We start from the raw sequence: 14,986 nt of genomic DNA on the forward strand, positions 1-14,986 counted from the left end.
AACCCACTAAAGCATAACATGGGCCCCTCAATTGTCATTTATGGTCTTGTACTTCTGTAAATATTGAGTACTGTCCATGTTTATCTTGTTTCTAATAAATCTCATAAAATTATTATGTAATTTAACTTCCTATCCAACGCATAACCACCTCTAATCACTTCTGCTACATGAGTATTCTGTTATGCTTGATAATAATTTCTCACTATTATTACATATGTATGTTGTCAGTGTCAAAGATGTTATTGCTTATCATCTTCATGAGAATCAAATACAGCTAATCTCAGTGTGCACCTCAGCATACACCTAAGTTAGAGGGTGAGCATTGTGGCATAGGGTGCTAAACTGCCACTTGGAAGTATGCCCATATCCCATATTGGAATGTCTGCTGGTATCTGAACTTCTTAATTTCCAATCCAGCTCACTGATAATGTGCCTGGGAAGCATCAAGTGATGGTTCCGTGGCAGCTCCACTACATGAATATCTGCCACCCACGTGGAGTTTCCTGGTTTCTGTCTTTGGCCTGGCCCTACCCTCACTGTTGTTATTTGAGTGGAAGGTAAACCAGGGAATGAAAAGTTTCTCTCTCTCCCAGTGTCTCTTTACCAAACAAATAAATACCTGACTTAGTGGTGAACTGAGTTAACCTACTGCTGGTAACACAGGCATCCTATATCAGTACTGGTTCAAATCTCATGTGCTCTGCTTCCAGTACAACTTCCTGCTAATTCATCTTGTCTTCCTGGCTTCAGTCCGGTCCAGCAGTGGCTTTTTGTGGTATTTTGGGAGTAAACCAGCCGATGCAAACTCTCTCTCTCTCCCCATCTCTCTCTCCTTCTCTCTCCTCTCTCTCTCTCTCTCCCCCTCTCCATCCATCTCCATAATCAATAAATAATTCTTTTGAAGAAGATAAAATAAAATCCCTACAATAACATAGTGCTTTAGGTACTTTATGAAATAAATAGGATCTTAAAGTTCTTACTAAATTGAAATGCTATTTTGTTTTGTATTGACCTTAATTTGTAGAACTGAAGATCATTACTCTGAAAAAAACGTATCATTCCTATTCAATACCTAAACACACTGCCCACCTCTGCATTTAAGAGAACAAAGACAGACAGCATTTTTAAAATCATCTTTGCTGGGCCTGGCGCGGTGGCGCAATTGGTTAAAGGTCCTCGCCTTGCACGCCCGGGATCCCATATGGGCGCCGGTTCTAATCCCGGCAGCCCCGCTTCCCTTCCAGCTCCCTGCCTGTGGCCTGGGAAAGCAGTCGAGGATGGAACCTGCACCCGCGTGGGAGACCCGGAAGAGGCTCCTGGCTTCGGATCGGCATAGTATCGGCCCGTTGCGCTCACTTGGGGAGTGAATCATCAGACGGAAGATCTTCCTCTCTGTCTCTCCTCTCTGTATATCCGCCTTTCCAATGAAAAAATAATAAAAATAAATCTTTAAAAAAAAAAATAAAATCATCTTTGCTAAAATTATTTTGTGTGTCTAATTATTTTCCAGAATTAATATACAATGAATAATTGATTTGAAAAACATTGGATTTTTCTAACATAGTTATTTAACAATGGGCATTCCTATTTTCATGTGCAATTTTTTTTTTTTTATTGCAAAGTCAGACATACAGAGAGGAGAGACAGAGAGGAAGATCCATCTGCAATGGCCAGAGTTGTGCCTATCTGAAGCCAGGAGCCAGGAACTTTTTCCAGGTCTCCCACACGGGTGCAGGATCCCAAGGTTTTGGGCCGTCCTCCACTTCTTTCCCAGGACACAAGCAGGGAGCTGGATGGCAAGCAGGGCTGCCAGATTACAACTGGTGCCCATATGGGATCCTGGCCTGTGCAAGGCAAGGACTTTAGCTGCTAGGCCACCACCCCGGGCCACACGTACAATTTTTTTTAACCAGTTCCTACCTCAGGTTTAAAAGAAATGCTATCCACTTTTGACCAAAACAGGCTGTATATTCTCAATGGGTAGAAATAGGCAATTACATGATTGAATGACAAATAACAGACTGGAAAGCAGTCTGCTGTTCCCAGTTGCAGAAGCTCCCTATGACCCTGCTGTTAACACGGCAGGTTAAAAGCAGGTCACCAGATGGGTTTGGTCAACTGAGCCAACTAATTAATGACTTCCCTTGCTGTTAATTTAGTGAACCCAGCTCATTTCGATGAAGCCTCAGACCTCGTTAATACCACACACGTAACCCATGGACGTTTCTGTGGTCCCCTGAAGCTTTAATAGCTTTGCTTCTGTTTTATGATGCTTTCTGCAAGGATGGCTTGGGAATGAAAAGAACTGGAATACCTGCTCCTTCTTGCCTGTCTTTCTCCTCCCTCTTCCAACTCTGACCACACCTCTCCACCCATTGGTCTGCCCCCATACGTGGAATAACATGGTGTGGGAAAAACTGACGGAAAGGAAGCGATGGGAGAGGAAGGAGAAATGCTAGCATAGGCATTTTTCCTCATAGTCAAAATAGGTGAGATTAAGGTCTGACAGCAAACTTCTTCCTTCTGCTGCTTTCAAGTTATAAAATAGTGAACAAGAATTACACCCATAAGGTTATTAGAAGAGAAAAGTAATGGGGTGGGCATTATTATACAAGAAGTGAAGTTGCTGTTTGGGAGGCCTGCATTCTGTATTAGACTGCCTGTACCACAAGTCCCAGCTTCCCTGACCCAGCCCTTGTGATACAGCTTTCTGAAAATGTACCTGGGAGGCAGAGAATGATGGCCTGATCACTTGGACACCTGCACCCAGTGAGCCCCTGCTGCTCAGATGGAGCTCGTAGTCCTGGCTTCGGCCTTATCCATCCAGCCTTGACTATTACTAGGGCATTTGGAAACTGAACGTGCAGATGGAAGATTTTCTCTCAGATCCATCCCCCCGCCCCCAATTACTGGTCTTTCCCTCTCTGTTGCTTTCTTTTCAAATAAATAAATACATAAATGCATAAATAAACTTTGAAGCAATAAAGAGGAGGTTCATCAGGCAGGTGTTAATGGGACAGGTGAGTTAAATCATCACTTGGCTTGCATGTATCCTCCAGCGCAATGTTGGTTTGAACCCATCACTCTACATTGCCGAACCATCTTCCTACTCATGTTCCTGGCAGGCAGCAGATCATAGGCCAAGTACATGGGTCCTTGACACCCACAAGGGAGATCTGAATTGTGTTTCTGGGCTCCTGACTTCAAGCTGGCCCAACGTAGGCTTTTGCAGGCCTTTGGGAAATTCACCAGTAGATTGAATACCTCTGTCTTTCAAATTTATTATTTTTTAAAGATAAGTAATAATGAACAAATATGCACCTATATAAAATATATACATATATAAAATCTACATGTTTAGTATTGCAAAAATAAAGTGAGATAAGAAGATAAGAAAATCCTAGAGTGAAGTTGCTTAGAAAGGGCGGCTAGGGAAGACTCAGCATTAACCTGAATGAAGGAAAGCACCAAGTGGGAACAGGGGGAAGTAAGGTTTCAGGCAAGTGGAGCAGCAAATTCAGAGATCTTGATAATGTTGATGAACTGTGGGGAGGTATTGTAACTGGACATGGTAAATAAGGAGGAGAAGGTAGGCTGAAAGCCAAAGATGCTGCATCATATGAAGTCTAGAAAGGAATTTGGATTTCACACTAACAGCAACAGATAGCCATTGAATAATTTGAGATGAAGAAATGACATTTTTTCCCCAATTCAGTTGTATTTTTAGTACACTGCCAAGTAGCCTACATACTGCTGAAAAATAAGGTGACAATAAGGGTACCTTATTGTAATTATTCAAGTAAGAAATGATGGGGTGTGGACCAAGGTGGTAATAGGTGAAAATGTTAAGAGGTAGTTAGATGGTTGATGTACTTTACACTAAGAGTTTAATGATTGGTGGGATGAGAAATACAGAAGAATCAAATATGAATTTAAGTGTTTGGACATAAGCAAGAATAAAGATGCCATTTCTAGAATCTTTTTAAGATGAGTCTTAGGGAATAATGAAGTTTACCCAAGTAGGTATATTTAGAAGATGGACAGAAGGGAAGAAGCAAGATCAAAATCACAGAGAGAAGAGGCAATAAGTTACGTGTACTCAGTGGTAGCCCTAACAAAGTTCACAGAAGGGAGGATTCAGGGATGGAGAACTTTCTCTTTCTCTTTCTGTTAAAGGTCCTGTCATTTGGATATTTGTTACACCCATCACGGGCCATACACATTTACCAACTTAAAATTAGCTTGCTATATAGTTATTGAATTCCAAGTCTGGCAGGGCCAGACCAAATGATTTCACTAGCCTTAAACAGCCTGTGATTCAGACATGTCTCAGACCAATCCTTAAGGTGCCCCCAATAGCTGGAGACTTATCTCAGGGTCTTCAGAAGGTTTTCCATTAGGCAAGAAATTTGACAAAAGGTCCCTATACATCTCCAGCTGGTCAAATTTTCTTCACAATTCCATCCTATCAGTTAACATCAGAACGCAGGCAGGAATTCTATGGAATCCCAGTGTTCTTTGTAAGAAACTGCAAGAAATGGGACAAAAACCCAAAAGACCAGTGTGCTTTTTTATACACCATTTCATCGTTGTTATTTCTTCCTATAGTGCTCTCTGTCAAAAACTTCAGGGATATATTTCATCCCTTAATAGCTTTATTGCACCCAATCTATTATGAAACACTGTTTTCGAGTCTAACTGACTGGGGTTTGAATCCTAGCTCTGTTGTTTAAAAACAATTATTATCTTAGGTAAATCATTTCACCTCTCTGAGACTCGATTTTTATCATCCTAAAAACTGAGATAATACCTATCTTATAAAGTTGCTGTGAAGATTAAGTGAAATAATCGCCTTACATGAGGTAATTAATGCTTGTAGATTGCTGAGCATAATGCCTGGCAGAAAACTCTGTGTGTGTGTGTCTGTGTGTGTCTGTGTGTTTATGTGTGTCCGTGTGGGGGTTTGTGTGTCTGTGTGTGCACATGTGTGTGTGTTTGTGTGTACATGTGCATTATCTATCTTTCCCCCCATCCCTGCTGCACTACTAAGTCAGAAGTATACACCATCACTCTGCCAGTGTAGCCACGCTTCTCATTACTTTTCTGGTCTCAGCTCTTCTCTGGGGTCCTGTTTTCCACCCATCAATTGAATTAACATCAAAATCACTCTTCCTTTTCCCATCTTCTCTACCCACCCAAAGCAGATTTCATCTGCTTTCTTATGCTGCTAATCCTGTATACTACCTTACACTTTTATTTAGTTGTTCCCCATGAATTTTTTTCAGTTCTATAAGGGAAATTTCTTGCTGTATGATTTTTTCTTTCTTTCTTTTTTTTTTTTGCATCTTCAACACGTATGAGGTCTCAGCTTTGTTGACATAGCCATTTGTATGAGCATCTATACTAATAAATTTGTAGTGTCACTCTTACGTTATAGAAGGAATTCTCTAAAAATGCCGTCATAAGAACACGAGCTGTGACTCGAGGCAGTGGCAAGCACAGCATTAATCTGTAATAGCCTATATCCATGAATGGTATCCATTGATTTATCCACTGATCTACTCAGCACTGCTTGACTGGGTCCTGCTCCGTGTCCGGCATTCACATACTAGACTGAATTTTTATTTTCTCGGTTGTGCAAATCTCTGGACAAAAACAAGTGGCTTTTGGAAATGACTTCGGTACTACTTGCTCCCAAGTATGTATTTGAAAACTATAGAAAGTAGAAACATTGTTTTAAAAGTATGTCTTTTTTCATAATTGTTAATCCATGATACTATAAAAAAGCATATTTTGTGTTAAGCATTTAATTTGACAATATGGCTGATAAGTCTGACTCGAAGTACCAACTCCGTTGCAGTAGGTATTTTACAAGATGGTCTAGAAGTCTAGTTTTAATATAAAGGAAGAGCTAATACTGTAACCCAGAGGTGATCTGTTTTGATTATTTTGAAAAACTATGTTTGTATTTATAGAGAAGACAGAGTTAGCAATAAGAAAGTATTCACAGAGGAGTGAAGGAAGTGCCTGATGCCTCTGCAAATTGTCATCTTTTGTTGCACCAGGATGAGACTTTCTGCATTTATTTTTAAGTATCTTATTTGTAAACATAATCTTTATTTGTTTAACTGATGACCGATACAAACACACATACTCACAGAGACAAATGCAGGGAGGGAGGGGAATAAGGAAGGAAACGAGGGAGGGAGATAGGTTGAGAGAGAGAGAGAGAGAGGAGAGAGAGAGAAGTGAGAGAGAGAGATAAGCGAGAAGAAAGGAGAAAGATTTCCTCCTTCAGCTTGGTTCACATCTAAGTGTGCATGTCAGCTGGGGCCGGGCAGGTCGAAGCCAGGAGAGGAATACTGCCCATGTCTCCCATCTGTGTGGCAGGAACCTGTGCACTTGAGCCATCATATGCTGCCTTCCCAGCTGTATTAGCAGGAAGCAGAATAGGAATCAGAAGCATGGAATTAGCATTCCAATATGGGTGTCATCAGTGGTGGCTTAGCCTGCTTTGCCTAATGTCTAATGTTAAAGTTTAAATATTTATGGGAGGAAAGTTTTTTCTTCTTTTTTGTTGGGTTGATTATAGCAGATTACTGAGAATTAGACTCTGCCAAGAGTTGTGGAGGAGTTTCCATCTGTTTTGCAGACTTGCTGTTTTGATAGAAATCAGGGGCTTAATGAAAAAGAATTAGGGAAGGAAGACAAAGAATTGGGAAGGATGACAATACTTGATAATTTTATGTGTTTTTTTAAAGACATTATGAAAGAGGGTATGTTTTATAGTCATTTTCCTAATTCTCAACAGAGTTACCAGAAATTTCACAGCAGAGCTATTGCCTGCCAGCATGGAAACTGGTAATGATTGCTGACACAATGTGTGTTGAGAAAGACGACTGCCCTGAGAGGTCACAGGCGGAGTTTATAAGAAGCAATCTCAATCTTTGATCAGGTGATTGATTTTCTTTTCAGCATCATGAAATGCCTTTTGATCGGCATGGGTGGCATTTAATAGAGATTCACATATATGGTATAGTTAGCCAGATGCATATGTGATTAAAAAATAAAAGCCACAGAGGCCAGGGTTGTGGCTTAGTAGGTTCAGCTGCTGCCTGCAACGACAGCATGCCATATGGTATTGATCGAACTCCCTGCTAATATAACCATGAAAATGATGGAAAATGGCTCACATGCTTCAGCTCCTCCCAGCCTAGTGGATGACCTGCGTAGAGTTCTAGGTTCTTATATTCTGCATGGTATATTCTCCAGCCATTGCAGCCATTTGGGGAATAAACTAGCAAATGGGAGATCTTTCCTTTTCTCTATCTCTTTGTCTCTTTTTTTCTCTCTCTCTTGCTCCTTCTTCCCCTCTCCCTCGTGTGTGTGTGTGATACTCTCTTCAAATATCTAAATGTTTAAGAATAAAGAAACAGCTCATCAGGCTAGTCTTCTCATATGGATGCCAGTTTGTGACCTGGCTGCTCCACGTCCAATCCAGCCCCCTGCTTATGGACTGTGAAAGCGGTGGCGGATCGTGCAAATCCGTGGGCCCCTGTGCCCAGGAGGTCCTGATTCTTGGCTTTGGGTCATCACAGTCTGCTCCTTGCAACTAACTGGGGAGTGAACCAGCTGATGGAAGATCTTTTTCTGTCTCCTCTTCTCCCTGTAAATCTGCCTTTCCAATAAAAATAAATAAGAAGTCTTTAAAAATCTGTCTTTCAAGTAAAGGTAAATCTCTTAAAAATAAATTATATTAATTTTTAAGGCAACAAATAAACAACAGCAAAAGAATTGGACCTCCTTATGGGTGCCAGCTGTAAAGGGATTACTGGAGGGATGTCCTTGTAGATACAGTTCACAGTCTACACAGCTGATACAGAAACGTGAATGGGGGCATTAAATCATCTACCCCATTAGAACAACAGTCTTCTCCGTCCTACTACTGCCCAAAGGATGCTGTGATGATGAACATCTTCGTAGGATATGAGTAAAAAACTTGAGGGAAACTCAAGAATTCAGACAACCAGAAACATTTTGGTGAAAATATGGAAGATTATCTCTGGGTCTCCTGATCCCCTCAAAAGTACTAAGAGTTCAGTTGTTAAGAAAACCTTTGCTCTCTCTATTTTCTCATGCTCTTGGGTGTCACTTTTATGTCAACCATATGAGAAAGTGGAGTGTTTTCTGTATTACCTCCTGAGTCATACAATTTCCCCAGTCCTATGCCATTCAGGTTTTTCTGGTTGTTATTCCTGCACTTCATTTTCCCGAAGCTCATCTCCCCTTCATTATAGTGGATATGTTTGAGAGACTGTGCCTAAGTGGCTTGCACTTAGAGGCATGGGAAAGTCCTCCAAGCATTTAATTTAGACAATTACATATGCATACTAGAGGCTGAAATGCACAAGGGAGAAATGAGATGTTTGTATTCTGCTGCCTTGCCACAAATAAGGGATCATCCTCTTCCTTTAAGGGAAGTTACACTTGTTGGAAATTAGTCTCTGCAGGATGGCAAATCTGGCACAGATCATAGAACATTTCAAGAGTGACAGAACATCAGGCAAAACGGAAAGAAAAGTGAGACAATACCACAAGAGACTCTAGTTCCTCCTGTTCCATAAAAAAAAAAATAGGCTTATGTGACATGAGAATATTCTGTAACTTTGCCAGAATATGCAGTTTCCAAAATGTACCTGCAAAATCAGTTCTGTTTACAGGTATCTTGAAATCCCTTTGGGGATCTTTGAAGAAATATGTAATGAACTGAAGTGAAAACTATCTATCTACCAAGGAATTAGAGAGCATTGGATGTATTTTAAATGAGAATTTGGATTGCTAAGCGTCAGACCCTGGGAATCTGGAAATGTGAAGTTTGCAAAGGAAATAATGACACAGAACACATAAACCAGAGATCCCCTGTCAGGACATATGGATTGCTAGTGCCAAAAGGTTAATGCCAAAAGGTCACTTATATTTTATTATTTTAAAAAATATATATTTATTAATTGAAAGAGTTACAGAAACAGAGGGAGAGAGACAGAGAAAAAGAGATCATCAATCCCCTGGTCCACACCCACAATGGACACAACCAAAGCCAGGAACCAGAAGCCCAAATTTTATTTGGATCTTCCGCATGGGTTCAGAAGCCCAAACACTTGAAATGTTTTCCATTGCTTTTCCCAGGTCATCAGCAGGGAGCTGAAATGGAAGTGGAACAGCTTTACTTGTGATCTAGTTCCCTGATAGTGCATCTGCAAAAGAAACAGAGAATGGCCTAAGTACCTTGGCCCCTGTACCCAAGTGGGAGACTCTTGGCACCTGGCTTCAGCATGTCCCATCCGTGGCTGTTGTAAGCATTTGGGGAGTGATGCAATCTCTCTCTCTCTTTCTCTCCTCTCTTTTTTTCCTTTTCTTTCTTTCTTTCTCTTCTCTCTTTCACTCTCTCTTCCCCTCTCACTCTCTTTCTTCTCATTTTTCTCTGTAACTGCCATTCAAAGAAATAGTTGTAAAAAAGATTGTTTTCTAACTTTATTTTATCCTGCTACAAAATAGCCTTTTCCCCCAGAGAGTAGGAACACTTTGGCAACTGGTCTTAGCAAAGTATCTCCAAGGCTGTGTCTGCATTGAGCAGTCTCTATTTATTCTGTTGTTGTCCCGTATATCTTCTCTTTATTCTTACTTGTCACCTTACTTTCTTGCTGTGTTTCCAGGAGTTCAAGCAGCTTATCATCTTTTTTTTAAAAAAAGATTAATTTTATTTTTATTGGAAAGTCACAGAGAGGAAGATCTTCTGTCTGTTGATTCACTCCCCAAGTGGCCACAATGATCCAGAGCCAGTAGCCTCTTCTGGATCTCACATGCGGGGTTCAGGGTCTCAAGGCTTTGGGCTGTCCTTGATTGCTTTCCCAGGCCATAAGCAGGGAGCTGGATGGGAAGCAGGGCTGCCAGGATTAGAACCAGTGCCCATATGGGATCCTGGCTCGTGCAAGGCGAGGACTTTAGCTTCTAGACTACTGTGCCGGGAACAGCTTGTCATCTTTATCCTCCCTGAATAAATGTGACAGCAACAACAAAACCTCTCAGTAGTTCAGTTCTCTGTTTCACCTGGCAAATGTGGCAGAGATATTCCACGTACATACTCAGGTTCAGTTTTGTCCTCCAAATACATCCATATTGAAGTAGATATTTCACTTACAGCCCATGACATAACCACAGTTCAAGCATTATTTAGGTAATTATCTCCTCCCAAGTAGACTGTGCAGTCCAAGGGACGGTATCTGTCTCTGCTTTACTCAAGACACTTCGGTTTTGAATTTTTCGGGCCAGTTTGTTGCGTGTGTTGGGAGTGAATATTTAAATGTGGGGTTAGGAAGTGATGTAAGGTGCAGATTGTCTTTGTGCCAGATTTCAAGGCATTTATTGTCACGACAAAGAATTTATATTTTGTCCTAGAGAACATAAAGTTCCAGCAAATGTCGAAAAGCTTTAGTGGCTAAAATTATGTTTTACAGAACGTATCTGGCAGCAGTTTTGATGGCTGCTAGAGTAGAATAGGAGCCACGAGACTACCGTAGGAGATTATAAACATGGGTACATTTCTCTGTCCTGCATGCATGACCCTTGGCTGTGAGACTCTGCCACCTTCTTATTCCAGATTCAGGGTTGAGCATGGGACTTGCTTTGGCCAATAGGACATTAGCAAGCAATAGGGCCAACAGAAGAGTGAAAAACATTTGCATGCTGAGTTTGCAGGACCTGACTGGAAACCCAAGGCCCCTGTGTGTTACAATCTCCTTGAAGCAGTTTATAAATTTGCATGAAAAACAATCCTTCCCTATCCTTAGAAACATGTCTTATTTCAGACAATTACTCTCAGTAGGGCATCTCAGCACTTTGCATGGGAGGAAGCATATGTAGTTTGCATGAATTTCTCAGATGTCTCCAACATTCTCTGTGACTGCAAATTGAAACTCACTCTGTAGGTCTCATGAATCAATAAATGAGCAGTTAACTTAGCCAAGGCTTCAGAAACAAAATATATTTATGTGTCATCAGAGAAGGAAAAATAGAGGAAGAGCATTTCCCCAAAGACAATAAATGGTATGCATACAGACAGGCTCTCTGGCATCCCGGATCATGCCAGCAAAGCAGGTATTTGGTACCACAGTTTGGATGCCACTTGCAGTAGCGCCGTCCTGTGCTGAAGTGTCTAGGTTTGAGTCTTGGCTCTGCTGGTTCCAGCACAGTTCCAAATTTCTGGTTAAGCCCTCATCTGGTCCTAGCTATTGTGAACATCTGGGAAGTAAACCAGTGGATGGGAAATCTTTCTCCCATGTCTGTCTGCCATTTTGTGCCTCTCTTTCAAAACAAATAAAGCAAAATGAAATGAAATTTTGAAAAGTAAACAAATCATGCTGATAATGTAATATATCTCCCAGAGAAACCTGTGGGGTTTATTGGATCTAAATTTCTGACAGAGATCATTCAAATAATTTGTCATGATAAAGATTGCCTTTCCTCAATATGTTTTTATTTGCAAGAATTTGTTGTAAACATTAAAAAGTCACTTACACCTATGTTTTATCTCCAAGAACAAGCTTCATGCAGACAATATTTGATGATTATTTTAGTTGGCACAGTTGGTCAGTTTCAGTAACTCTAAAATCATGATGACTTTATGAAATTGAATCTTACTTTGGTTTTACTGTAACGGTTAATTAACCTCTTGTGAAAGGACTGATATCAATGAGAGCTGATATGTGACTCTCTCACAAATAGGACTTGTTTCCTTATATACTTCCTTAACCTCCTGCCGCCACAGTAAAGTCAGAAGGAAATTACTCCCTCAACCTACTCCCACAGTCAATGGATCTCAGAGGGAAATGAGTGCTCCATCATGCTTCTGCATTGCTTTTCAGTGGACCATGCAGAACATCTTTTGAATTTGCAAACTAGGATTAATCTTTACAAACATCACCTTTCCAAGCAGGTGGAAACCTTGTATGCCCTCAGAGTAAGCCCAGCCGATGAGAAGTTATTCTGGTGATACAATGCTTGCTCACTTTGCAGACATGGTTGGGGAAGATACTTTTCAAGCATCAAACATGGGCTGATTTTAGCCCTTTCTCGCATGACTGACTTTGTTCCATAAGCCTCCCCTTGTTACTTTAGGAACTCATTGCCTAGGCTTGCACTCAAGCACCTATGCAAAATCACTAGAGCAGAGACTTCTTCTTAGGCACTGGTATCAACACCCATGCAAATTTGCCAATGTCTCTCCAGTGTTTCTGGAGAAATTGCTTCCTCACACTTCCTGATCTTTATGTTAGTAGTCAAAGCACTAGTAGCAGCCAGCAGTAGCTAAACTTTTGTTTCTTTTTCAGACATGGATTCTCCTGAAAAGCAGTTCAAAAGGAATAGAAACTTCACATTTTCTTAATCAAATTCATTCCTATTTGCCTCTTACAATCACATGGGAAGTTTTCCTTCACATTGGCCTACTTTGTTTCAAAGTTAAAAGAATATTTGAAACGAATTTTTAACTAGTGAAGTGTCCAGTGATATCATTATCTTCTGCTCAGTGAATCGTTGACAGGGCTCCATGGATGCTACTAAATGCTCACTCGTGTCAAGAAGTGCCCTAGCCCAGGTCGCTTGAGGACCCATTCCTGCCATCCTGTCACGTAGTCTCATTCTGTGAAAAACAGCATGTGATGGAAGCGCGTTGGCATCTACCAATGATGTATATAAAATATATATATATATGAAACCTAATAACACAGTTAATAATGTCAGGCTGTACATTTCAAAGTTTTTTTTTCTACATCTTTTATTAGTTTATCATTATAAAGATATATTTTATATATAATATATAATCTTTATAATGTATACTATATAAATATATAGTATTTATATATAATATATATAAAGCTAATAGCATAATTAATAATGTCAGGCTGCATATTTTGAAGTTTTTTTCTAGTTTTTTTTGCATTTTTAATTTTTATTTTTATCACTGTAAAGATGTATTAATTTTTATTTGAGAGGCAGATTTACAGGTAGTGTACAGAGAGAGAGGGCGAGCGAAAAAGGAATCATCCATCTGCTGCTTCACCCTCTAACTGGTCACAGCAGCAGCTGATTTGAACCCAGGAGCTTCTTCTGAGTCTCCCACAGGGGCAGGGGCCATTTCCTGAGCCATCCTCAGCTGTCCTCCCAGCTTGTACGCAGGGAGCTGGATTGAAAGTTGAGCAGCTGGGACTGGAACCAGCACCCATAGGGGATGCCAGTGCTGCAGGTGAAGAACTAACCCTGTGCCATCCCAGTTTGTACATTTTAAAAATATTATCGGGCCCGGCGGCATGGCCTAGCGCCTAAAGTCCTCGCCCTGAACGCACCGGGATCCCATATGGGCACCGGTTCCAATCCCAGCAGCTCCACTTCCCATCCAGCTCCCTGCCTGTGGCCTGGGAAAGCAGTCAAGGACAGCCCAAAGCTTTGGGACCCTGTACCCGTGTGGGAGACCCGGAAGAAGTTCCTGGATCCTGGCTTCGGATCGGCATAGCATCGGCCGTTGCGCTCACTTGGGGAGTGAATCATCGGACGGAAGATCTTCCTCTCTGTCTCTCCTCCTCTCTGTATATCTGACTTTCCAATAAATAAATAAATCTTAAAAAAAATAAAAAAATAAAAGCATTATCTATGCTTACTTTGTTCTAGAGTAGTTATGTAGGAAAACTTCACTGTTCTTTTTTTAAGATTTATTTGTTTATTTTTATTGGAAAGGCATTTTAAAGAGAGAAGGCAACAGTGAGAAAGATATTCCGTCTATTGGTTCACTCCCCAGGGGCCATGACAGCCATAGCTGAGCCCATTTGAAGTCAGGAGCCAGGAACTTCTTCCATGCCTCCCACACAGGTGCAGAGTCCCAACACTTTGAGACATCCTTCACTGCTTTCCCAAGACAGAAGCCAATGCCCATGTGGGATTCTGGCAGTTGAAGTTGAAGGGTTAGCCACTTGAGCCATCGTGTCAGCCCAACTTCATTGTTTGTATTTTCACAGGAAAGCACCAAGCCATCAAATGAATGAATGCATGGACCCCTTCTCCCAACTGTGCTGAATGTGAACCTTGTTATTTGAAACATTCTTAAGGAATATTTGCTGAAAGTTCTCTTTCCTTCCGCCTTAGATACTGCAAACAAATGTGTCTGTCTAAAATGTGGGTCTAGGTATGCTTGTGTGTTTGTGTTTATCATTGCCTACTGAATTTAAAAATGAATTGAAGTTGTTAAGTTGTGTGTCGTACAAAAAATCTTGCTACTCATCATTTCAGATCTGTGAAGTTCTCAGTCACAGTTAACGATGGAGCATGTGTTCTGTGTCTTCCTCTCAGCTGTGCAGAAGCAAGCTGGCTTCATCACTCCAGTGCCCGGCGACGTGGGACCCGTGAGGGTGGCCATGCTGCTCACGAACACCCTGCTGGCAGCTCGGAGAGTGCTTTGCTAGATCGCCAGAGTGAACCAAGCACATGCGATGCACACTGTTTCATTTGACAAAATGCAAACCTTTATATTTTACTACCAAGTTATTTATTTCTACACTGTATTTATTTTTTCATGTATGCAATCATCGTGGATCAGGTAATTCACCCTTTGTGCATTTCTTTCTTACAGATTCTGGGTTTTAGGAAAAATGAAACCAATTACAGTGAAAATTTGGGGAGCAGTCATTTTGTTGATATTCTCCCCTAATATTAAAAGAATAAAGGGCTCATGATGAGTAAATCTATTTTGATGTAATTAAAATCATTCCCACTTTGAGACCAACATTTTATCAGCTAATATGGGCCGCCATGTAAGATGTAAGTGGAATTTTGCCAAGGTGATGGTCACTTTTTAATGTAGCTTGTCCATTATGTGCTGAAAAACAGCCTACTTTCTGAAAGAAAGATTGAATGCTAGGGTTCATATCTCGACCTCAGG

At 40.9% G+C, this 14,986-nt stretch overlaps 1 protein-coding gene across 1 annotated transcript in view; it reads left to right on the top strand.

The window, feature by feature from the left end:
* The window catches only part of MTHFD2L (methylenetetrahydrofolate dehydrogenase (NADP+ dependent) 2 like), a 94,683-nt gene extending 79,697 nt beyond the window's left edge, over nt 1-14,986 (top strand). The window contains 1 exon segment of the mRNA XM_040967213.1: nt 14,398-14,986. Within this exon segment, the coding sequence (XP_040823147.1) occupies nt 14,398-14,510 (113 nt within the window). The 3' untranslated portion in view covers nt 14,511-14,986.

Source organism: Ochotona curzoniae, unplaced genomic scaffold, assembly GCF_017591425.1.
Source record: "Ochotona curzoniae isolate NIBS_2020 unplaced genomic scaffold, NIBS_Ocur_1.0 scaffold_4506, whole genome shotgun sequence".
Taxonomy (NCBI): domain Eukaryota; kingdom Metazoa; phylum Chordata; class Mammalia; order Lagomorpha; family Ochotonidae; genus Ochotona; species Ochotona curzoniae.